Source organism: Oncorhynchus mykiss, chromosome 11 (genome assembly GCF_057628025.1).
Source record: "Oncorhynchus mykiss isolate SJ-2025 chromosome 11, ASM5762802v1, whole genome shotgun sequence".
NCBI lineage: Eukaryota > Metazoa > Chordata > Actinopteri > Salmoniformes > Salmonidae > Oncorhynchus > Oncorhynchus mykiss.
The window spans coordinates 78227696-78252618 of NC_143032.1; the positions used below are offsets into that span (position 1 = coordinate 78227696).

General features: G+C 40.8%; 1 protein-coding gene and 1 long non-coding RNA gene across 2 annotated transcripts; one reads left to right on the forward strand and one right to left on the reverse strand.

Annotated features, from left to right (window-relative positions):
* Positions 1-355: 355 nt before the first annotated feature.
* LOC149979880 (uncharacterized) lies at positions 356-2664 on the reverse strand. The gene is made up of 3 exons (XR_016484707.1): positions 2578-2664; positions 556-2475; positions 356-456 (listed from the first exon to the last, which is right to left on the reverse strand). It is a non-coding gene; the product is annotated as an uncharacterized LOC149979880 (long non-coding RNA).
* Positions 2665-6693: 4029 nt separating this feature from the next.
* Positions 6694-21482, forward strand: fxn (frataxin). The gene is made up of 6 exons (XM_036936385.2): positions 6694-7120; positions 8038-8130; positions 8571-8662; positions 9025-9145; positions 17257-17354; positions 19407-21482. The coding sequence occupies exons 1-6, from the start codon at positions 7004-7006 to the stop codon at positions 19543-19545; spliced, it is 660 nt and encodes a 219-aa protein (XP_036792280.1). The 5' UTR covers positions 6694-7003; the 3' UTR covers positions 19546-21482.
* The last annotated feature ends 3441 nt before the right edge of the window (positions 21483-24923 follow it).

Sequence of the window (24923 nt, forward strand, 5' to 3'; positions counted from 1 at the left end):
GCCGACCGGTGGCTTCAGAGACTTTCTTTGGCCAACATATAGCATCAGCATGTAGTATTCCATTCATTCCTATGGAGGACTGCGACTGCTGAGGAGTACCAATATGGTGGATGGTGGCTTCAGAGACTTTCTTTGGCCAACATATAGCATCAGCATGTAGTATTCCATTCATTCCTATGGAGGACTGCGACTGCTGAGGAGTACCAATATGGTGGATGGTGGCTTCAGAGACTTTCTTTGGCCAACATATAGCATCAGCATGTAGCTCATGTTTATTGATAATTGCAGCACACAGAACTGCATTGGCCTGACAAAATACTTAGTGATGAAGCTCAATTTGTTATATGTTGGTATTTGTTAGGTTGTTAGAGATGAAGACCAAATTGATATAGTGACAGCTGACAGTGACATGAACTTTACCTGGGTTGAGTTGGGAAGCCACTGGCCAGTGTTTCACTGTCGACAAAAATAACAATTTAATGAGCATAACAATGAAGTCAATGGAATCTGTGTTGTTGTTATTATTCACTACAGGTAGTTGTAGGATGAACGTACGTTCTATTTCCTCTGGATGGGAAGCCATGGTCCATGGGCATTCCTCTCCCATCTTCTTCCTTCTCTCTCTGGCGTCTCTGACTTCCCTCTAAGAAGCAAACAAACAGTGTAATCCCTCTGATGTAGCCTAGTCAAACCACAGCAACTAGAATAAAACAGTAAAAACTATCTACATTCAATCATGTTAATATTTTGGCAATTACAGTTACTGAGATATATATTCTATTCTAATTAGTTTGTAATTGCAGCCCAAAAGCATTAAGATGCTATACATGAATCACAAATATATAATAAAAATATATATATACACTGTTTAAAGGAAAAAGTTACTTAGAAAAAGTCCATGTAGCAATATCCTTATTGGCTGGATTTAAAATTGGGAAATTGTTGAGCTGACATCAAATACTCCACTAACCCAAACAGTGTTGTGTGCACTTAAATAGCAACACAAATAGCTGAGTTTATCTCACGAGAGTTTAGTTTGCTGAGACATACATGCATACATGACACGTCCTGACCTTAGTTATTTTTTTATGTCTCTATTTTGGTTTGGTCAGGGCGTGAGATGAGGTGGACATTCTATGTTTTTCATTCTATGTTTTGTTCTGTGTGTTGTATTTCTATGTGTTTGGCCTGGTATGGTTCCCAATCAGAGGCAGCTGTCAATTGTTGTGTCTGTTTGGACACCATACTTAGGTACTCTGTTCCCACCTGTGTTGATGGGTAGTTGTTTTCTGTTTTTGTATTCTGTACCAGACAGAACTGTTTCATTCATAAATAAAGATGAACACGTACAACGCTGCACCTTGGTCCTCACCTTCTCCTTATCCCGACGACATTCGTTACACATGTGTCTGAAACACGAGGCGTTCACATGCTCCTTGGAAGTAGGTCACTTTACAATAAGTAGGTCGTAAGTCTGACATGATTGTGTCAAGTGCTTTTAAAGTCGGATCAATAATTCAACCATTAAGATTTTAGCTAGCTAGAAAAGCTAACTATTGTTGCTGCAAATAAAAAAAAGTTAGCTAGACTGCTTAACATTGACAATATGGCCAAACTTGCTACATTATCCACATTGATACGTTTGTTACTGTCAAAAACAGATTTGTTGTAATTTTTTGGTTGCAAAAGTGAAAGGTCAGTGGTAAAACTTCACAATTCAGCAACTCAGAGTTTCCCACTAGAAATTACGACTTGAAGGGTCATTCAGATGAAATGTTCCAGTTGGAACTCCAAACGTCTGATAGCATGTGGACACCTCATTACACCATTTCGGATGTGAACTGAAAAAACACAAATTAAAAAAACATTTTAAAGTATAATGTTTTTAGATTACTAATGTTACTGTCCCCACCGTAGGACAACAATTTATTAAAAATAAAAAATATTCCACATTTACATAAGTATTCAGACCCTTTGCTGAGTACTTTGTTGAAGCTTCTTTGGCAGCGATTACAGACTTGAGTCTTCTTAGGTATGAAGCTACAAGCTTGGCACACCTGTATTTGGGGAGTTTCTCTCACTCTTCTCTGCAGATCCTCTCAGGCTCTGTCAAGTTGGATAGGGAGCGTCGCTGCACAGCTGTTTGATTGGGTTCAAGTCCAGGCTCTGGCTGGGCCACTCAAGGACACTTGTCCCGAAGCCACTCCTGCGTTTTCTTGGCTGTATGCTTAGGATCGTTGTCCAATTGGAAGGTGAACCTTCACCCCAGTCTGAGATCCTGAGTGCTCTGGATCAGGTTTTCATCAAGGATCTCTCTGTACTTTGCAGCATACAGCATTTCATTGGCCTGACAAAAGACTTGAGGAACTGCTGTACGGGTTCAGAGTTGTTAGGGATGAAGATCACATGAATCAAGTGACGACTGACAGTCACATTTACCTGGGTTGAGTTTGGAAGCCTCTGGGCAGGGATTCACTGTCAACAAACAATAATCATTCAATGAGCATTACAATGAAAAATCTATGGAACCTGCGTTATTGTTATTATTCACTTCAAGTAGTTGTAGGATGAGCTTACTTTTTATTTCCCCCCTGGATGGGAAGCCATGGTCAACGGGCATCTATCTCCTTCTCTCTTCTCTCTATGGTGTCACTGACCTCCCTCTAAGGAAGCAAAAACTAAAATGTTCTCCCTGTGATGTAGTCAGGCTTCAAGCCACAGAAACTAGAATAAAAACACAATCTACATTCAAACATGTCATACATAATTAGACTGTGGAATAAACATGTTTATATTTACATTTTGCATAATGCTTTAAGTCAAAGCATATTCCCCATCATCCCTCTGAGGAAACTGGAAGAGACGCTACTGAACCAGGAGAACTTTATATATGACTAACATCTGAATGGACAGTATACTTAAATACTTGTACTTGTAAAATGGCAACGTCAAATCAATTTATTTGATGCATCCATTCCTCAGTCTTAGTGTTTATGTTTTGATAATCCAGATCATTTAACATTTCAGGATATTTCTAATTGGACTTTTGCCCATTTTCTACAGAATTCACCTTTGACCCCTTGAAAATGGCCTTCAGTGTATTTTATTTTTACCCCTTTATTTGATTACAGCCATGTGTTTTCAAGCACTTTTTCCAGGTTGGCTGGCCTACATATAATAAAAAGTCACATGGTTTACAAGAAACAAAATGTGCCTACGGGCTGGATATGGTTAAAGCAGTGTTACAGTATACTGTTTTTTTGTGAAAGTCTAGACATCACATGCTATTTTTCTATGCCATATAAACAGTTCTCACGAAACTGGCACTTCACACACAAAAAATAATAATCCTCTTTGACCACTAAGATTAGGATCTGTATGAAACTAATTCATTATTATTGTTATGTTATAATGATCAGATATCATGCATTTACCACAATTATACCATATACCACAATTATACCATATACCACAATTATACCATATACCACAATTATACCATATCACACAATTATGCCATATACCACAATTATACCATATACTACAATTATACCATATACCACAATTTCCACAACTAACAAAGCAAAAATGATTGGTACAGCAAAAGTCTGAAAAAGCAATAAACAAATCATGAGAAATTTGTTTCGATAATGAGAGGCCCTTAGCTCAATCTGCAGGTACAAGGAGACAGCCATTATGAGTCAGCAAACAATTTATCACATCACTAAAGCCCATTCATGCCTCCGTGTTGGTAAGGTAATAGTTATTTACGGGTTTTTTTCCACAATTTCAGCTTGTTGGTCATTTCGATAATGAGAAGGTCAAGTGTCATAAAGGGGTTTTTTGAGAATAAGGTTCTCATTCTGGGGTGGCAGGTAGCCTAGTGAGTTAGCCTAGTGAGTTAGCCTAGTGGTTAGCCTAGTGAGTTAGCCTAGTGGTTAGCCTAGTGAGTTAGCCTAGTGGTTAGCCTAGTGGTTAGCCTAGTGAGTTAGCCTAGTGAGTTAGCCTCATGAGTTAGCCTAGTGAGTTAGCCTAGTGGGGCGGCAGGTAGCCTAGTGGTTAGCCTAGTGAGTTAGCCTAGTGAGTTAGCCTAGTGGGGCAGCAGGTTAGCCTAGTGAGTTAGACTAGTGGGGCGGTATGTTGCCTAGTGGTTAGCCTAGTGAGTTAGCCTAGTGGGGCGGTATGTAGCCTAGTGGTTAGCCTAGTGAGTTAGCCTAGTGGTTATCCTAGTGAGTTAGCCTAGTGGGGCGGTATGTAGCCTAGTGGTTAGCCTAGTGAGTTAGCCTAGTGGGGCGGTATGTAGCCTAGTGGTTAGCCTAGTGGGGCGGTATGTAGCCTAGTGGTTAGCCTAGTGAGTTAGCCTAGTGAGGCGGTATGTAGCCTAGTGGTTAGCCTAGTGGTTAGAGCGTTGGACTACTAACCGAAAAGTTGCAAGTTCAAATTCCCGAGCTGACAAGTTAAACATTTGTTGTTGAAAATAAGAATTTGTCTATTTAAATAAAGGTAAAATAAAAACATAAAGAATAATATGAAATGCTCTGAGACCAGGTTGCAGCATTGACACCATAGACAAGTGCCTAGTGAAGTTTACACACATACATTTAGAATGTTACATTTCATATGGTATGTATTCATCACCAATTTTGTATGATATGTTACAAATTATCATTTGTATTGTATGTTACGAATTTTCAAAATGTAAAATATTTTACAAATTTCCAAATGTTACGATTTGCAAAATGTATGATATGTTATGAATTTAAAAAAAGTATGATGTGTTACAAATTATAGCTAGGTGAGTACGTGGCTAACGTTAGCTAGCTGGCTAACGTTAGCTCGGCTAGGGGTTGGGGTTAATGTTAGGTCTTAGGTTAAAGGGTAAAGGTTAGGATTAGGTTTAGGATATGGGTTAGCTAAAAGGGTTAAGGTTAGGGGAAGGGTTAGCTAACATGCTAAGCAGTTGCAAAGTATCTAAAAAAGTAGTAAGTTGTTGAAAAGTTGCTAATTAGCTAAAATGCTAAAGTTGTCCGTCATGAGATTAGAGCTCGCAACCTTTAGGTTGCCAACCACCTAAACCATCTGTTTTATGTAACCATACCAAACCTAACATATCATACTAATTTTTGTTTCCCGGATTTTTGTTTACTATGTTACGTCTAGTTTAGGAGATCATGCTGCGATGCTGATAGGATCGAGAGAAAGGTTGCGCTACTCTCAGATCAGTTCCCCATTCAAATCTTACCTTAACATTAGAATTAGAATGATTCCACAATACTGACAAAGGATCAGCTCCTAGAGAGATATTGAGCCCCTTACCCGTATAGCTGCATATATTAAGGTAGCTTATTCCAAGGTTTTACTCGAAATAATGCACTAAATCACACATTTGGCAAATAATTGCGTTATACATCATGCAATTAGATGTGCAACGCAATTATTACAATGAGCAATTATCAAAATATAACTTGATCGATTGAACATGAAATTGATTTCAATATGATTGAAATATATACTGTAGGCGTATGCAGCGTATTATCGTTTAATGTGGTGCAACTTTAGGTTCTTTGAAAGAGGACTGACGATATGTGGAAAAACACCCTTAGAAACTTCGTTGGAGCATCGTTAAATCTATGTTTCCCAAAACCACGGTTACGATCGCAGACCTCTTAAAAAAAATATTTAAAAAAATAACTCCGTTATCTTTGTATTCACACTGCCCTTGCCTTTGCATGAGGACTCAACTCTTTTGTCAGTTCACTTCACCTATTTTGTGGACCGAGTCCTCTTTGTATTGACATTGCTATGTTTAGAAAGGAACCAATATCTTTTTCCAACATTCACTCTGGGTTTTTACAAAGTGCAGGACAAGTCATTCAATCAGAATGTGTTATCAGACAGCTAGATATATATATGTATTTATAGTTTGGAAACTAATCGATTGTATTTAGTTAAAATATTAGACATAATAATTGTAATCAAAATATACTTTTAACATGAATAGAATAACTGCAGAATAAATAATGCTGTAATTGAAAATTGTACACACAAGGTAGGTACTGCCCTTTTAAGAGCTGGTGATTCTCACCACATACTATTCAAACCCCACAATCATTAAACAGCTGATGAAGCTCTCTTAGTCTATAGATCACATATTGCAAACAAATAATCTGAACTAAAAACTATAAACATTTTGGAATTTCTGTGCGACTTTGACAATCGCTAATCAATATCCAAAAACAGCACACATTTTATTTTCTGTGAACCTCCACATCATCTCTCTCATGTGGCACCAAATGTGATGGTTTATAGCAGGGGAAACGGTATTGCAGTAGTCTAGAGTGTGGTGCGGGAATAATGACAAATGAACCTGGGGAGTTTTGCGTTTACATTGTCTTGAAAAAGTTAACCGGACCACGGAATTAAAACGAACCGAACTCAGACCACCACTCGATATGGTCTCACATCGAGGGCTCTTTCGAGGGGTTTGAGTTATTTTGGAGTGTTCGCGATGCACACAAAAAATATGCGAACCGCACTGAGTTCACCAAAATTGTCTGAAAGGAACCAAGTGTGAAAGCAACCTTTGATGCTTTTGGGAAACCGGGCCCTGCTATTTCGGTGCATACGGTAAGAAAGGAGAAAATTCTCTAATGTGCCATCCCACTCCAGCCTGGCAGGTGGCGGTAATGCGCCATAACGGTGTGGCCAAATAGGTTTAACACTAGTTACCATAGCCACAAAGTCAATATGGGTTATAATCACAAAAATGCTTGAAACAAACATTTGCTTTTTGGTCATAAGTTAAGGATAAGGTTAAGCCTAAGGTTAGCAGTGTGTTAAGGTTAGGGTTAAAATCACATTTTAGGAAGAGACATTGAAGAAATAGACTGGGTTCATGACTTTTTGGCTGTGGTAAACCGCCAAACAGACATGAGTAGAAGGTTCCCGAACAGACATAAACAATCAAGTTGATAACAAGATCAGCAGCACTGAAAGGCGAAAAATGCAGAGGTTATCCATTAAAAAACTATGTATTTATCAATTCATACGCGACCAGAGCTATAGACTACAGCAGAGAACGACGACATGTGTACAAGGGACCAGACATCTGTCTAATGAGGTAATGTCACGTTTGCCACGCCGCTAGTTATGTTTTGAAACATTGTGTAACAGCTAACGTTAGCGAGCAAGATTATAGCTGCCAAAAAGATGGGCGATAATGAGAGATTTACTTTTGGCAAATCTGATTTAAACCTACCGTTTGTCTCGTTGGTTCGTCCTTATGCTGTTGGAAATTTCACATTTAAGACAAATTATCGATAGGAAAGTACATTTACCGATTTTAAAGGTGCCACACAGGATTTGGGGTTGGGGGGGGGGGGGGGGGGGTAATTGTAATTTCAGAAAATGTCCATCATATTTTCAGTAATAGTGGAATAATAATAGTGGAATAATAATAGTGGAATAATAATAGTGTTTCACAGTATTAAGTTACTTACCCCGCCAGTGTTGTGATATTCGCCTCATCATTTCCTAAGATTCTACACTGTTAGCTCAATTTAAGTTTAAATGAGAAAGCAATCACTGAATAGTGAAGGGACTCATTGTGACATATTTAAATAGCTGCGAAATATCTTTTCATTAACAAAAAAAATATTATATTTACAGCAGTTTGAAGTTGGTGGAACAAAACTGAAAGTAAGATTTGTTTTGAATGGCTTGTGCTTTTACTTTCGGTTTTGTTCCACCTGCTTCAAACTGCTGTAAATATTCTACATTTTTGTTAATGAAAATATATTTCGCAGCTATTTATATATGTTAAAATTATCCCCTTCACTATTCGGTGATTATTTTCTCATATAAACAAAAATAATACTGTGAAACACTATTATTTCACGATTGCTGCAGATGTATGGACATTTTCTGAAATGACAATGTCCCCCAGAAATATAACACCTTTAAATATGTGGGTGTTGTTTATCAGCTGAATCATGCATACATGATGCAATAACAGATATTGCCTTCTCTTATTTTCAGCACCTGGGAAACTCTCGCTGTCTGAGAACTCGGTCTGCACCAAATGACACATCTAAGCATGTGATCTCGAGGAGTGCCCCGAGTTCATCAAAGGTAAACGTACTTACTAGTTGGCAGAGTAAGATTCAACATTTTGTAACAGACAAGGGACATTCCTTTTTTTATGACGTGGCATTTGATTACACTTTGAAGGCCTCGCTACATTTCGTGACTAGGGAGAAGCTGGCCAGGTGTATATCACCTTGGGTAGTGGTCATCAACTCTGGTCCTGGAGAGCAACACGGTGAGGGGGATTTTTGTTCCCGCCAGCGCTAATAACACATTAAACTAACTAATCATCAAGCCAGTGGTTGAACAGATGTTGGTGATGCTGGGCAGGAACAAAAGCCTGCACACGCTGTGTAAGATCCAGTACCAGGGTTGGTGACTGCCAACTGTCTGATGCTCTAGGGAACTATGATAGCATACTGATAAAAAATTATTTGCCACAGAATTTTACTATGCAATGATATCCCTGTGTATTTCTGTCACAGTGGCTTGATAGCAGACCTGGAGGAGGAGAACAGAGGAGAGTCCTACATGTTACTTCACCAGTACGTACAGAGGAAAACGCTGTTCATATAAGGTAAAGGTACTGTGGGAGACTAGAGGAGTGCTAGCAAAGTATAGTATCACCATCGATGACACATCCCATTTAATCTCTTGAGAAGCTCCTCGTGGCAACAGGAAGGATTTTGTAACTGCAGTATTAATCTCTACTATAATATGTAGGCCTACAGTAGGCTATATTCTATTTCTTTCACTTTGTGGATGGGCTAACTCACTTTGTGGATGGGCTAACTCACTTTGTGGATGGGCTAACTCACTTTGTGGATGGGCTAACTCATTTTTTTCAGTGGACATTCGGTTCTCATGTCAAATACAGTTCACATCAAATTCAGCCTCTGTTGACCCTCATTCTGACCCAGTGTGTTTATCCCTCTCCAGTGAGATCAGCGAGGCAGCCTATGAGAAACTTGCAGATGAGACTCTGGATTCGTTGGCTGACTACTTTGAGGATCTGATGGATGGACCACTAGCAGGGCCGGAGTTTGATGTTCTCTTTTCTGTAAGTACACATCACGTTGTCTTCTCTGGCAGTACACACCACGTTGTCTTCTCTGTCAGTACACATCACGTTGTCTTCTCTGTTAGTGCACACCACGTTGTCTTCTCTGTCAGTACACACCACGTTGTCTTCTCTCTGTCAGTACACACTACTTTGTCTTCTCTGTTAGTGCACACCACGTTGTCTTCTCTGTTAGTACACATCACGTTGTCTTCTCTGTTAGTACACACCACGTTGTCTTCTCTGTTAGTACACACCACGTTGTCTTCTCTGTAAGTACACACTACGTTATCTTCTCTGTTAGTACACACCACGTTGTCTTCTCTGTTAGTACACACCACGTTGTCTTCTCTGTTAGTACACACCACGTTGTCTTCTCTGTTAGTACACACCACGTTGTCTTCTCTGTTAGTACACACCACGTTGTCTTCTCTGTTAGTACACATCACGTTGTCTTCTCTGTTAGTGCACACCACGTTGTCTTCTCTGTTAGTGCACACCACGTTGTCTTCTCTGTTAGTGCACACCACGTTGTCTTCTCTGTTAGTGCACACCACGTTGTCTTCTCTGTTAGTGCACACCACGTTGTCTTCTCTGTTAGTACACACCACGTTGTCTTCTCTGTCAGTACACACCAAGTTGTCTTCTCTGTCAGTACACACCACGTTGTCTTCTCTCTAAGTAGTAGGCTTCTGATTGTATACTAAATGTAAGATCATCTACTAAATGACAAAAAGACGTTGTCTTCTGTGTAAGTCCAGGGAAATACTGTACATACTGTACCAGTACCTCTCTGTTTCTGCACTCCTCTCGTTTGTCCACTAGGGGTAGCTGTTGACTCACATGTCTTTCCATTGGAAGTTTGACAATCCTATTTGCAGCATTTATCCTGAGTTCTTCATCAGAAAATAATATTTGTGAATAATGAGTAGTTCTTGGTCTGTGTGTCTGGTTGTGAATGATGAGTGTATGTCTATTAGGGATCCATGAGTCATTAGAGCTGTAGGATAGGATGGCGATGGTGCTGTTATGTGCAGGCCAATTACTTCATGAGGGCAAAGGTCACTGGAGGAAATAATGATTGTAGTGTCCTCAAATCATCAGACATGCCCAGGGCACTAAACACCACGTCAATACACTGATGGCTCTATGTGTGTGTGTGTCCATGGGAGTAAATTGGTCTGACATTATGGCAAAAAAAAGTGTGTTCATGGTGATAATGAGCTGACCTCTTGACCTGGGTCAGTGCTGTACCAGACAGCTAGAGGATCTATTGATGCCCAGAGAACTGTCTGGCTGGCAGACTGCTGATGTGTGTTTGTCGGCATCACTGCTTCTAGGGGACATCTTGCCTCTACCAGTACAGTTTATGAGTCCACTGAGTGTGTTACAAAGACAAGACAAGTGTTTCAAATACGTGAGGTAAAGAGGTCGATGGAATTCGACCAAAACAATCATCACCCATGCGTCCACCCGTGGTGTAATAGATCCCGAATCTCCTCATTGACTGACATCAAAATTAGCTTACATTTAGGCTATTGTAAATATGTGTACTTGAGGTAAAAACCGGAGTATAATGCTGTATAGATGTCAACCCCAATACATGTTCATGTTATCGTCACCAATCAACTGCATTAGTTAAAAATGACTGACTACCTCCATCTGTATGCTAGCAACGCTACCAGCTTATACAAATGGGAGTTAGCATTTAGCAAACATTTTTCTAAACCCCAAAATTAAATTTTATAAATATAATGCAGCAAAAACAGCCACATACTGTATATCAATGTAAAATACCAAATAATGCATGCAGAGCAGAATTAGACCGATAGCCTCTAATTAATTATCAAAATCCAAATAAGAGCCTTTCAATTCTACAACCACTTTAAAAGGAAGCGATTTCTAAACCTTCCATAACAAAGCCATCACCTACAGAGCAGGTAGCCTAGTGCTTAGAACGTTGGGTCAGTAATGAAAATGTCAAAGTCCAGAGCTGACGAGGTAAAAATCTGTCGTTCTGCCCCCCGAGCAAGGCAGTTGACCCACTGTTCCCCGGGGCACCGAAGATGTGGATGTTGTTTATGTCAGCCCCCTGCACCTCTCTGATTCAGAGGGGTTATATGTGGAAGACACATTTCAGTTGAAGGCATTCAGTTGTACAACTGACTAGGTATCCCCCTTTCCTTTCTGTTGTACAACTGACTAGGTATCCCCCTTTCCTTTCTGTTGTACAACTGACTAGGTATCCCCCTTTCTGTTGTACAACTGACTAGGTATCCCCCTTTCTGTTGTACAACTGACTAGGTACCCCCCTTTCTGTTGTACAACTGACTAGGTATCCCCCTTTCTGTTGTACAACTGACTAGGTATCCCCCTTTCTGTTGTATAACTGACTAGGTATCCCCCTTTCCCTTACAGAGAAATGAACCTGGAGAAGAGCCCCCTAAACAAGCTGGTCCTGGGGCTCTGTTCATGAACAATAAACAGACCCCACAGAGCCCCAGGACAGCAACACAATTAGACCCAACCAAATAATGAGAGAAACATATATAATTACTTGACACATTGAAAATAATTTACCAAAAACATAGAAAACTGGAAACCTATTTGGCCCTAAACAGAGATTACACAGTGGCAAAATACCTGACCACTGTGACTGACTCAACATTCAGGAAAGCTTTGACTATGTACAGACTCAGTGAGCCTTGCTATTGAGAGAGCCTGCCATAGGTAGACCTGGCTCTCGAGAAGACCGGCACTGCCCACATAATTAGGTGGAAACTGAGCTGCACTTCCTGCCAAATGTATGACCGTATTCGAGACGCACATTTCTCAGATTACACAGACCCACAATTTGAAAACAAATACAATTTTGATAAACTCCCGTATCTACTGGGTGAAATACCACAGTGTGCCATCACAGCAGCAAGATTTGTAACCTGTTGCCACAAGAAAAGGGCAACCAGTGAAGAACAAACACCATTGTAAATACAACCCATATTTACAGTGCAATCAGAAACTATTCAGACCCCTTGACTTTATCCACATTTTGTTACATTACAGCATTATTCTAAAATGGATTACATTGTTTTTTCCCTCAAATCTACACACAATACCCCATCATGACAAAGCAAAAGCAGGTTTTTAGACATTTTTGCAATTGTATAAAAAATATTAAGAAATTATATAACATTTACATAAGTACTCAGACCTTTTACTCAAGTACTTTGTTGAAGCACCTGTGACAGCAATTGGCCTTGAGTCTTCTTGGATGTGATGCTATAAGCTTGGCACATCTGTATTTGGGGAGTTCCTCCCATTCTTCTCTGCAGATCCTCTCAAGCTCTGTCAGGTTGGATGGGAAGTGTCGCTGCACAGCTACTTTCAGGTCTCTCCAGAGATGTTTGATTGTGATCAAGTCCAGACTCTGGCTGGGCCACTCAAGGACATTCAGATACTTGTCCCAAAGCCACTTCTGTGTTGTCTTTGCTGTGTGCTTAGGGTCGTTGTCCTGTTGGAAAGTGAACCTTCGCCCCAGTCTGAGGTCCTGAGCGCTCTGGAGCAGGTTCTCTCTCTGTACTTTGCTCTGTTCATCTTTCCCTCGATCCAGACTAGTCTCCCAGTTCCTGCCGCTGGAAAACATCCCCACAGCATGGTGCTGCCACCAACATGCTTCACTGTAGGGATGGTGCCAGGTTTCCTCCAGACGTGACACTTTGCATTCAGGCCAAAGAGTTCAATCTTGGTTTCATCAGACCAGAGAATCTTGTTTCTCACAGTCAGTCCTTTAGGTGCCTTTTGGCAAACACCAAGTGGGCTGTCGTGTGCCTTTTACTGAGGAGTGGCTTCCTTCTGGCCTCTATCATAAAGGTCTGATTGGTGGAGTGCTGCAGAGATGGGAGAACCTTCCAGAAGGACAAACATCTCCACCGAGGAACTCTGGAGTTCTGTCAGAGTTACCATCGGGTTCTTGGTAACCTCCCTTACCAAGTCCCTTCTCCCCTGATTGCTCAGTTTGGCAGGGCGGCCAGCTCTAGGAAGAGTCTTGGTGGTTCCAAACTTCCATTTAAGAATGTTGGAGGCCACTATGTTGTTGGGGACCTTCAACGCTGTAGAAATGTTTTGGTACCCTTCCCCAGATCTGTGCCTCGACACAATCCTGTCTCAGAGCTTTACGGACAATCCCTTCGACCTCATGGCTTGGTGTTTGCTGTGTTTTTGCTGTGTATACTGTCAACTGTTTGACCTCATACATACAGGTGTGTCTTTCCAAATCATATCAAATCAGTGGACTTTACCACAGGTGGACACCAATCGAGTTGTAGAAACATCAACGATGAATGGAAACAGGATGCACCTGAGCTCAATTTACAGTCACATAGTAAATGGTCTTTGTCATTATGGGGTAATGTGTGTTTTTTTTTTTTTTGTGTTTGTATATATTTGATATTTTATTTTAGAATAAGGCTGTAACGTAACAATGTGGACAAGGGGTCTGAATACTTTCCGAATGCCCTGTATGTAGACACTTTTGTGAGTGTAATGTTTACTGTTCAGTTTTGGTTATTTCAGTTTTGTTGATCTATTTCACTTGGGGAGGGGGGAGGGGGTGTGTATGCTCTGGAGAGGACAAACACAGCTGTGGGACTGACAGGCATGCAGTCCAGTGTCTGACAATGTAGACATTGAGCTGGTGTTAGGAGACAGCCTAACAGGCAATTCACACTCACTCCCAGTCTCCTCCTAACACCAGCTCACTGGCTACGTTGTCACACACTGGACTGCATGCCTGTCAGTCCCACAGCTGTGTTTGTTGGCACTGTTAGATTTCCTCTGGGATAAATCCTCCACAAATATCTATAGTCCTCTTTCTTTCTCACTCTCTCTCATTCCGTCCTCCCCAGCACAGCGCTCTATCTCTCTCCTGTGAGGAGGTCATTTAATAGTATGGTTTTCAATTACCATTTGAACATTTTTATAAAATCCAGCAATTTGTTTGGGTTGGGGGTACCCAGGGTCTGTGGGAGTGCGTGCTAAGCCACTGCTTATAACTAAATATGAGTTAAGTATAACTATAAGAAATCTAAGATAAATGATATCCAGCTCAGGGCTCCAGCTATGCATTGGTTTGAGAAATTTCTAGCTAAGTGGCTTGATGTCAACATCAAGCATCTTGGTTACAGCAGAGTCCTTCTAGTCTGAGTACCAGTCTCTTTAGCTAACATTCCACTGCTTGTCGTCTTGGTTACAGCTGAGCCATTCTAGCCTGAGTACCAGTCTCTTTAGCTAACATTCCACTGCTTGTCGTCTTGGTTACAGCTGAGCCATTCTAGCCTGAGTACCAGTCTCTTTAGTTAACATTCCACTGCTTGTCGTCTTGGTTACAGCAGAGCCATTCTAGCCTGAGTACCAGTCTCTTTAGTTAACATTCCACTGCTTGTCGTCTTGGTTACAGCTGAGCCATTCTAGCCTGAGTACCAGTCTCTTTAGTTAACATTCCACTGCTTGTCGTCTTGGTTACAGCAGAGCCATTCTAGCCTGAGTACCAGTCTCTTTAGTTAACATTCCACTGCTTGTCATGTGCCAAAGAGACTAGCCTTTCTGCCGTCTTCAAATATGAACATTTTATCATTCGATATCCCTCACAGCTATCCTCAAATCACAACGATTATCTAGAGACATGCAATCCCCTCCTGGATCAAGGTCCCTGTTGCCAATAGGTTGGTGCGTAGAAAGAAGGAAACTAACCCCTCGTACTGAGTGTACACACTAACCCCTCGTACTGAGTGTACACACTAACCCCTCGTACTGAGTGTACACACTCCGTATGAGTGATTTTAATAATTTAAAAAAATCATTAAAACATTTAAAGTTAAACATTTTAGGTAAAACAATACTAAATATTGTCACGTCACCAAATAATTGATTAAAACACACTGTTTTGCAATGAAGGTCTACAGTAGCCTCAACAGCACTCTGTAGGGTAGAACCATGGTGTAGCCGGAGGACAGCTAGCTTCCGTCCTCCTCTGGGTACATTGACAGTAATTATGACAACTTCCAGAGGACGCCCTCCAGCCTATCAGAGCTCTTTGCAACATGAACTGACATGTTGTCCACCCAAACATAGGATCAGATAATTTAATCTAGTACTGAAAACATAAGCTACAGCTAGCTAGCACTGTGTAACTACTTACTAGACTGTACACTAACTTTACTGCACGATTGTAGCGGGTTTACTAACGTGTTAGTTCTATTAGCTATGCTGAGTATTACGGTACTTCAGCTAAAAAGGTGACAACAATGTAGGCTGGTCACATACAGCTGTTGTATTGTGAATTGAAGTCCACAAGGGAAGAGAAGGAATACAACGTGGCGGTTATGAGAGTGAATTCTGTTTACTTGTGATCAGGGGTGCATTCATTCCTCCGATTCTGTTAGAAAAAGAAAAAAAACATGACTTAAACGGTAGCAAACGGATCAAAACAGGGATAAACATACCTGGATTTGTCCAATAGAAACTCTCGTTTGCAACTGTTGCACTAATGATTACACCCTATATCAGCTAGATGCAGGCAAGAGTGTGCAAGGCGCTATTGAATGTCACTGTCACCTCACATGTCTCTCAAACTGTGTTTACCTACATTGTAATCTTTCATTCTTAGGCTAGGTTGTAGCACCATCATGATGGGTATAGGGACAATTCAAGTATCATGTAGTAGCCTAAACCTATCGATGCTACATTGAGCTGGATGAATGGAATATGAATGACAGTCATCCAATATGCTGTAATAGAAGTAAGGCCGTGCTCATGAAACAAATGATGGTCCTCCTTCATCTTGAACAGCCACTGACCGCCACTGTTGTCACGCAGCACTTGAATTCAATTACTATAGATGGTGTGTTTGACCAGGATGACATCACAATGCTCTTCCTCTCATCCTTGAAAGAGGAGGCCATTTGAAGGGCTTTACAGTAGAGTACAATATCCCTGACGTGTCACTATGGAATCTTCAACAGCCCGTTCTGGAATCCTCTCTCATGGAATCCTTCATGCTCCATTATAGAATGCAGTCCACCACCCTCTCTGTAACCCCCATAGAAATAGGATTATTTCTACCATGACAACCCAGACACACAACACTCTGTTTAATCTCCTTAATGAGTGGGACATATTCATTAACGCCTGTTAATGAGCCAATAGTGCCGCGCTGCAGCCTAGAGGTCAACTCTGGCCTGGGGAGAGGAGAGGATGGATTTTGAAAGAGGAAATGAGAGGAGGGATTTGGAGACAGAAGGGTGAGAAGGATGTAGAGGAATGGGAAAATTATATATTTTAGAGGAAGAGCAGAGTAGTGGTGAAGGGAGGAGATGGAAGAGAGGGTTGTGGCTGTGCAAATCCCATCAAACAGCAGTGGCATTAATTTAAAGAAATATAACCTAATTTAAGCAGTGAGGCGTGTGTGTGTGTGTGTGTGTGTGTGTGTGTGTGCAGAGCAGTTACTGGAACTCCTGTGATTATTTCAGGATTTGTAGCGTTCAGACGCTGTCCTGGCAGGCTGCCTCCGTGTTAGATTGGACAACGGTGTTGCTGCTGTATATCTGCCAGCCACGCTCTGCATCCTGTCTGGCTGAATAACCAATATGTACATGCTGCTACAGTAGGTAGACTGACGAAGCAGTGGTCAGGTATCTGAGGGATTTTTATTTTTATTTTACCTTTATTTAACTAGGCAAGTCAGTTAAGAACAAAACCTTATTTTCAATGATGGCCTAGGAACAGTGGGTTAACTGTCAGCTCAGGGATTTGAACTTGCAACCTTCCGGTTACTAGTCCAACGCTCTAACCACTAGGCTACCTTGCTGATGACTTGTCTTGTAGACTATCGTCCTGTCCAGGGGGTGTACAGTACTTCTGTTGCCTCATGCCACAGAAGCGGCAGGTGATAGGCACCTGCCCTATGCGTCATTCTAGATCAGACAAGGCTTACTTGCATATACTATATTGTCTTTAGAATAAGTTAGAGAACGAATGAGTCATAGATATTAAGTCAAATTTTAACAGTTTAAAAAAACAAACACATTTTTATTCTCTTTCTCCCTCCCTCCCAGAGTGGTGTGTTGACAGTGAAGGTGGGCGGAGACCATGGGACATACGTCATCAACAAACAGACTCCTAACAAACAGATCTGGCTATCATCTCCTACCAGGTCTGTGTTTGTGAAATTGGACAGAACGGTTATTTCTGCTGTGTACAACGCTTGATTGAATTGATTTGGTAGTTCAAATACATATACAAGCCCCTCCATTACATACTTTGATGTACTTTTTATTTAATATATTACATTTTTATTTACACTGACAAAAAAATATATAAACTCAACATGTAAAGTGTTGGTCCCATGTTTCATGAGCGGAAATAAATCAGTTTTTTTTATTTGATTTCACCTTGTTTAACTAGGCAAGATTTATTTACAATGACGGCCTACCAAAAGGCCTCCTGTGGGGACGGGGGCTGGGATTTAAAATAAAAATCTAGGACAAAACACACATGACAAGAGACACCACAACACTACATAAAGAGAAACCTAAGATGACAACACAGCATAGCAGCAACACATGACAATACAACATGGCAGCAGCATAAAACATGGTACAAACATTATTGGCCACAGACAACAGCACAAAGGGCAAGAAGGTAGAGACAACAATATTTCACGCAAAGCAGCCACAACTGTCAGTAAGAGTGTCCATGATTGAGTCTTTGAATGTGGTGATGGAGATAAAACTGTCCAGTTTGAGTGTTTGTTACAGCTCGTTCCAGTCACTAGCTGCAGCGAACGGAAAAGACGAGTGACCCAGGGATGTGTGTGCCGTGGGGACCTTTAACAGAATGTGACTGGCAGAATGGGTGTTGTATGTGGAGGATGACGACTGCAGTAGATATCTCAGATAGGGGGGGAGTGAGGCCTAAGATCAAATCAAATGTATTTATATAGCCCTTCATACATCAGCTGATATCTCAAAGTGCTGTACAGAAACCCAGCCTAAAACCCCAAACAGCAAGCAATGCAGGTGTAGAAGCACCCTAAGAGGGTTTTATATTTAAGCATCAACCAGTGGGTCTAGCGACAGGCACACAGACATGACCAGTTAACAGAGGAGTATAGAGTGCTGAAAAGAAATAAAAGATCCCAGACATTTTTCATATGCACAATAAGCTTATTTCTCTCAAATTTGTTTACTTCCCTGTTATTGAGGATTTATTATTTGCCAAGATAACCCATCCAACTGACAGGTGTGGCATATCAAGAAGCTCATTAAACAGCATGATCGTTACACAGGTACACCTTGTGCTGGGGACAATAAGGCCACTCTAAAATTTGCAGTTTTGTCACCCAACACAATGCCACAGATGTCTCAGGTTTTTAGAGAGCGAGTAATTGGCATGCTGGAATGTCCACCAGAGCTGTTGCTAGAGAGAATTGAATATTCCTTTCTCTATCATAAGCTGCCTTCAACGTCGTTTTTGAGAATTTGGCAGCATGTCCAACCGGTCTCCCAACCGCAGACCATGTGTATGGCGTCGTGTGGGCGAGCTCTTGTGAACAGTTTGCAATATGGTGAGGTTATGGTATGGGCAGGCATAAGCTACGAACAAAAAAAACACAATTGCATTTTATCGATGGCAATTTGAATGCACAGACATACATACCGTGACGAGATTCTGAGACCCATTTTTTAAGGGTGACCAACAGATGCATATCTGTATTCCCAGTCATGTGAAATCCATAGATCAGGACCTAATGAATTTATTTCAATTGACTGATTTCCTTCTATAAACTGTAACTCAGTAAAAGCTTTGAAATTGTTGCATGTTGCCTTTATATTTTTGTTCAGTATAATATGTTACATAGGTTTATGTACATTTGATTGAAAATAGTTCAGACATTTATGTGCTAGTAAATGTTTGACCAGTCAGTTCATCGCTATTTACGTGTTGTTCATAGATATTTAGGTGTTGTTCATAGATATTTAGGTGTTGTTCATAGATATTTAGGTGTTGTTCATAGATATTTAGGTGTTGTTCATAGATATTTAGGTGTTGTTCATAGATATTTAGGTGTTGTTCATAGATATTTAGGTGTTGTTCATAGATATTTAGGTGTTGTTCATAGATATTTAGGTGTTGTTCATAGTGATTTAGGTGGTTTCAACCCAAGCCTGATATCCCCCTCTCTGTGCCTCTCTCTGTCCTCCAGTGGTCCGAAGCGTTACGACTGGACAGGAGAGCGCTGGGTCTACTACCACGACGGCATGGCTCTCCACCAGCTACTCTCTAGAGAGTTCTCTATCATCTACAACATGAACCTGGACCTGACCACACTAGTACACTCCTGACCTGGGCCACGTCCCAATTCCCTATAGAGCCAAAGGTAGTGCACTATATAGGAAATAGGGTACCACCTCCGATGTCTGTCCCATCTTGTCCATTCTCCTACACAGCATACTACATCCATGTACTTAATCACAGGTCTGGGGGAAAAAAAGTTAAACATCTTGTGTGCCCAGATTTCAAGTTAGGATTCAGCTCGGAAACAGAACCAAATGGATTTATGCACCAATACCACTAAAATACCATAACGTTCATATAAGTCTGTGATTATAATATAGAGGACATGAATTGTATACATCGATGATACAGTGTTTTATTTGTGTGACTGTATGTGAATAGACACGTGAACGGAGGTGTCGGTCTTGTCTGTAACTGAAGGAAAACGTTGGAGTTGGTTATGATTAGGTTCTCGTTACAGCTGAAGTTCCTTCCTGATTCCTCCTTCAGGTTTGGTTGGAGTTTACCTCTATTCATTTCTAAACAAGTACCATCGTATTGTGATCAGACATGTCTAATTGAGCAGTTATAACCTGTTATGATAAACCTGTTGGGACCTATTGAGAAACACCATCATTAATGAACAGTTTGTTTCTTTTTCAAATAAAGATGGCTAGTTAAACATGATATAGCCATTGTAAACAACAGACACATGCAACCACTCTTATTTCAATGGAAATTAGTCCAAACCCAGGATTCATTATTCTGTTTCCCTCAATTTTATCCAGGATAAAAACATTTTTTAAAAGGATTTTGTTTTAATGGTCGAGCCAAACACAGCTAAAACCATAGAAATATAGTTTCTACAATGAGGATCCCGTTCCAGTCAATGTTCTCTGATGGATGGACCGGCGGCCATGTTGAGTGTTCCCGTGAGTGATCCTGTCACATTGCCATGGTCTGAGGGGCGTTGCTCCAGTCATTCTACCTCTATGGCTAAAACAGAAGTTAGTGGGCATCTCTCTGATGTCTTATTTCTCCAAAACGAAATCTTGTGTTTGATTCACACAATAGAGCTGGACTGGTCTGGCCTGGAAATGTATCCAACATAGTTTCTGGAACTATGCTGGAAAGGACAATACGGAAATAAGATATCCAAGCCAGCACACCACTGTTAAGGTCGGTCCTATAGTGTGCCTTTTCAATTAGTCCATGGACATCAGGCATTAGACTGATCAGTGGTCAGTGTCTCTGTCTGGTGATGTTCCTGGGCTACAGACCGTTTTGGAGGCATAGTAGACAGGGATTACTTTTAGAGAGTAAGAGTTCTTCCTCTAGACTGACTCTGTATCAGTGGTGGAGCTCTGCTCTTTTCTCATTCACTGCTGGGAGATCTCAGTCCTGATGGGCCAACTGGCCTGTGTGGAACTGTGGAGAGAAACATATTTATAGTGGAATGTTCTGGAAGGACAGATACTGTCAGAACAACAGTCATACTGTCAGAGAGTTCAGATTTAAGTACATCGATAGGGAGCTAGCTGAGTCAATGGTTTATGGTGAGCCAGGATAATATTTCTGCCGTTCTCCATTGTTTGAAAAGTGAAATTCTCCTCGGGAATCGTCTGCGTTCACGGTCAAATTCTATTCTGGGAGTTTCAGGTATGAATTTGTTGAAATGTATGTATCTTTGTTTTATAATTTTTATACCTGTAAATAAGTTAAAGCCAGTGTTTTCAACAAACACCTGGAATAGCCAGCCAAATAGAAAAAGTAGCCAGTAGCCTCCCCAGGCAGGGTCCTTCTAATGCCTTGATTCCATCCGAAATACAAATGTACCACCCAGATTGGAATTAGTTGAGGTATTGTGTGTAGAAGAACATGACTTTACAGTTTTAATTAGTGAAAATGTATAAATTAAGTTTATTGTTGTTTTGGATATCATCTAGGCCTATATGATCAGGACTATTTTCTAAATACAATAACATTAAACCTTTTTAACATTTAACCTGTCTTCTCTTGCAATAAAGATCTTATTTAGTGTTTTACTGCAAGATATGAATTTTCCAAATGTTTGATGTTTGTTCTTCAAAACAGAACAAGTATTTAAATAGCCCACGACCCACATTATCTTGAAAAATAAAAGACTCGTGGCTGCTAAATGAAACACGCTAAAGAAAATCAATGAAAGTCCCAGAACAATACTAAGGCTGGATTTTGCCTCATTGTTACCACTTAGACTACATTACATGGGACGTGCAAAATTCTGCAATTTATGCAGACATTATTACAAGGAGCACATTCAGGACTTTATACTGACATTATTACAAGGAGCACATTCAGGGCTTTATGCTGACATTATTACAAGGAGCACTTTCAGGGCTTTATGCTGACATTACAAGGAGCACATTCAGGGCTTTATGCTGACATTATTACAAGGAGCACTTTCAGGGCTTTATGCTGACATTATTACAAGGAGCACATTCAGGGCTTTATGCTGACATTATTACAAGGAGCACTTTCAGGGCTTTATGCTGACATTATTACAAGGAGCACTTTCAGGGCTTTATGCTGTCATTATTACAAGGAGCACATTCAGGGCTTTATGCTGACATTATTACAAGGAGCACATTCAGGGCTTTATGCTGACATTATTACAAGGAGCACTTTCAGGGCTTTATGCTGTCATTATTACAAGGAGCACATTCAGGGCTTTATGCTGACATTATTACAAGGAGCACATTCAGGGCTTTATGCTGACATTATTACAAGGAGCACATTCAGGGCTTTATGCTGACATTACAAGGAGCACATTCAGGGCTTTATGCTGACATTATTACAAGGAGCACATTCAGGTACTATTGTTGCTCGTGAGGAATGGCCATAACTAGGGTCTGAGTTTTGGTGTGGTCTGGACAAGGGGGTGGGATTTTTATACTATTTAAAAACTCTAAAAAGTTAATTGGAGAACAGCAATAACAAGAAAAAATGACCCCAGCCATTATCACATTGGTTTCTGTTGCTTCATTCCTCTCAGTCCATCTACAAAACATATTAGCTAAACAATTAGCCACTACACATGAACTCAGCACCAGGATTAATAACTATAATTGAATACGTACAGAAGCAGAAAAAGTATTGTATTAACAAAAAGTAAAGAAATGAGTTTACTTTACAGATTTTTTGTTGTTGTAGTTTTACAGGAAATGTTCTGCAATTCTACAAAATGTTTCCATTACTTATGTTATGATATCTGACTGGGAGTAACTAACAAAATCAAGCGGGGCCCCCTGGAGCTCAGGGCCCCTGGGCACTTGTCCTGCGTGCCTGGTCGGTAATTCGGCCATGATTAGATAGCTGAATAGACCAATCTAAAACAAATTAAATGACATGGGATAATTGAGTCACTGTCACTGATTGACATACACTGATTGTACAAAACATTAGGAACACCTTTCCAATATTGCCTTTCAACCCCCCCCCCCCCCCAGAACAGCCTCAATTCGTCATAGACTCTACAGGGTGTCGTTCCACAGGGATACTGGCCCGTGTTGACTCCACTGCTTCCCACAGTTGTGTCAAGTTGTCTGGATGTTATTTGGGTGGTGGATCATTCTTGAAACACACGGGAAGCTGTTGAGCGTGGAAAAACCCTGGTGCGCCTGGGACCTACTACCCTACCCCGTTTAAAGGCACTTTAAATCTGTTGTCTTGCCCATTTATATTTATTATGGATCCCCATTAGTTCCTGCCAAGGCAGCAGCTACTCTTCCTGGGGTTTATTATGGATCCCCATTAGTTCCTGCCAAGGCAGCAGCTACTCTTCCTGGGGTTTATTATGGATCCCCATTATTTCCTGCCAAGGCAGCAGCTACTCTTCCTGGGGTTTATTATGGATCCCCATTAGTTCCTGCCAAGGCAGCAGCTATTCTTCCTGGGGTTTATTATGGATTCCCATTATTTCCTGCCAAGGCAGCAGCTACTCTTCCTGGGGTTTATTATGGATCCCCATTAGTTCCTGCCAAGGCAGCAGCTACTCTTCCTGGGGTTTATTATGGATCCCCATTAGTTCCTGCCAAGGCAGCAGCTACTCTTCCTGGGGTTTATTATGGATCCCCATTAGTTCCTGCCAAGGCAGCAGCTACTCTTCCTGGGTTTTAATATGGATCCCCATTATTTCCTGCTAAGGCAGCAACTACTCTTCCTGGGGTTTATTATGGATCCCCATTAGTTCCTGCCAAGGCAGCAGCTACTCTTCCTGGGGTTTATTATGGATCCCCATTAGTTCCTGCCAAGGCAGCAGCTACTCTTCCTGGGTTTTATTATGGATCCCCATTAGTTCCTGCCAAGGCAGCAGCTACTCTTCCTGGGTTTTATTATGGATCCCCATTATTTCCTGCTAAGGCAGCAACTACTCTTCCTGTTTTTTTTTATGGATTCCCATTATTTCCTGCTAAGGCAGCAACTACTCTTCCTGGGGTACAGCAAAATTAAGGCAGTAATAAATTTTAAAAACATTACAATACATTCATTTCAGGGTTTTTTTCACAACATATTAAGTGTGTGCCCTCAGGCCTCTACTCTACTACCACATATCTATAACACAAAATCCATGTGTACATATGTGTATAGTGGGTATGTTATTGTGTGCTTGTATGCATGTGTCTGTTCCTATGTTTGTGTTGCTTCACAGTCCCCGCTGTTCCATAAGGTGTATTTTTATCTGTTTTTTAAATCTAATTTTACTGCTGGCATCAGTTACTTGATGTGGAATAGAGTTCCATGTAGTCATGGCTCTATGTAGTACTGTGCGCATCCCATAGTCTGTTCTGGACTTGGGGACTGTGAAGAGACCTCTGGTGGCATGTCTTGTGGGGTATGAATGAAGGTCTGAGCTGTGTACCAGTAGTTCAAACAGACAGCATTCGGTTCATTCAACATGTCAATACCTCTCAGAAATACAAGTAGTGATAAAGTCAATCTCTCCTCTCCTTTGAGCCAGGAGAGATTGACATGCATATTATTAAATGTTAGCTCTCTGTGAACATCCAAGGGCCAGCCGTGCTGCCCTGTTCTGAACCAATTTAAATTTTTCTAAAAACTGTAGCCCAGGTGCGACAAAAGTAGGACCTGCCTTGTTGATAGTGCTGTTAAGAATGCAGAGCAGCGCTTTATTATAGACAAACTTTTCCCCTTCCTCGCTACTGTTGTATCAAAATGTTTTGACCATGACAGTTTGCAATCCAGGGTTACTCCAAGCAGTTTAGTCTCCTCAACTTGCTCAATTTCCACATTATTCATTACAAGATTTAGTTGAAGTTTAGGGTTTAGTAGTGACTGATTTGTCCCAAATAAAGTGCTTTTAGTTTTTTAAATATTTAAGACTAACTTATTCCTTGCCACCCATTTCTGAAACTAACTGCAGCTCTTTGTTAAGTGTTGCTGTCAT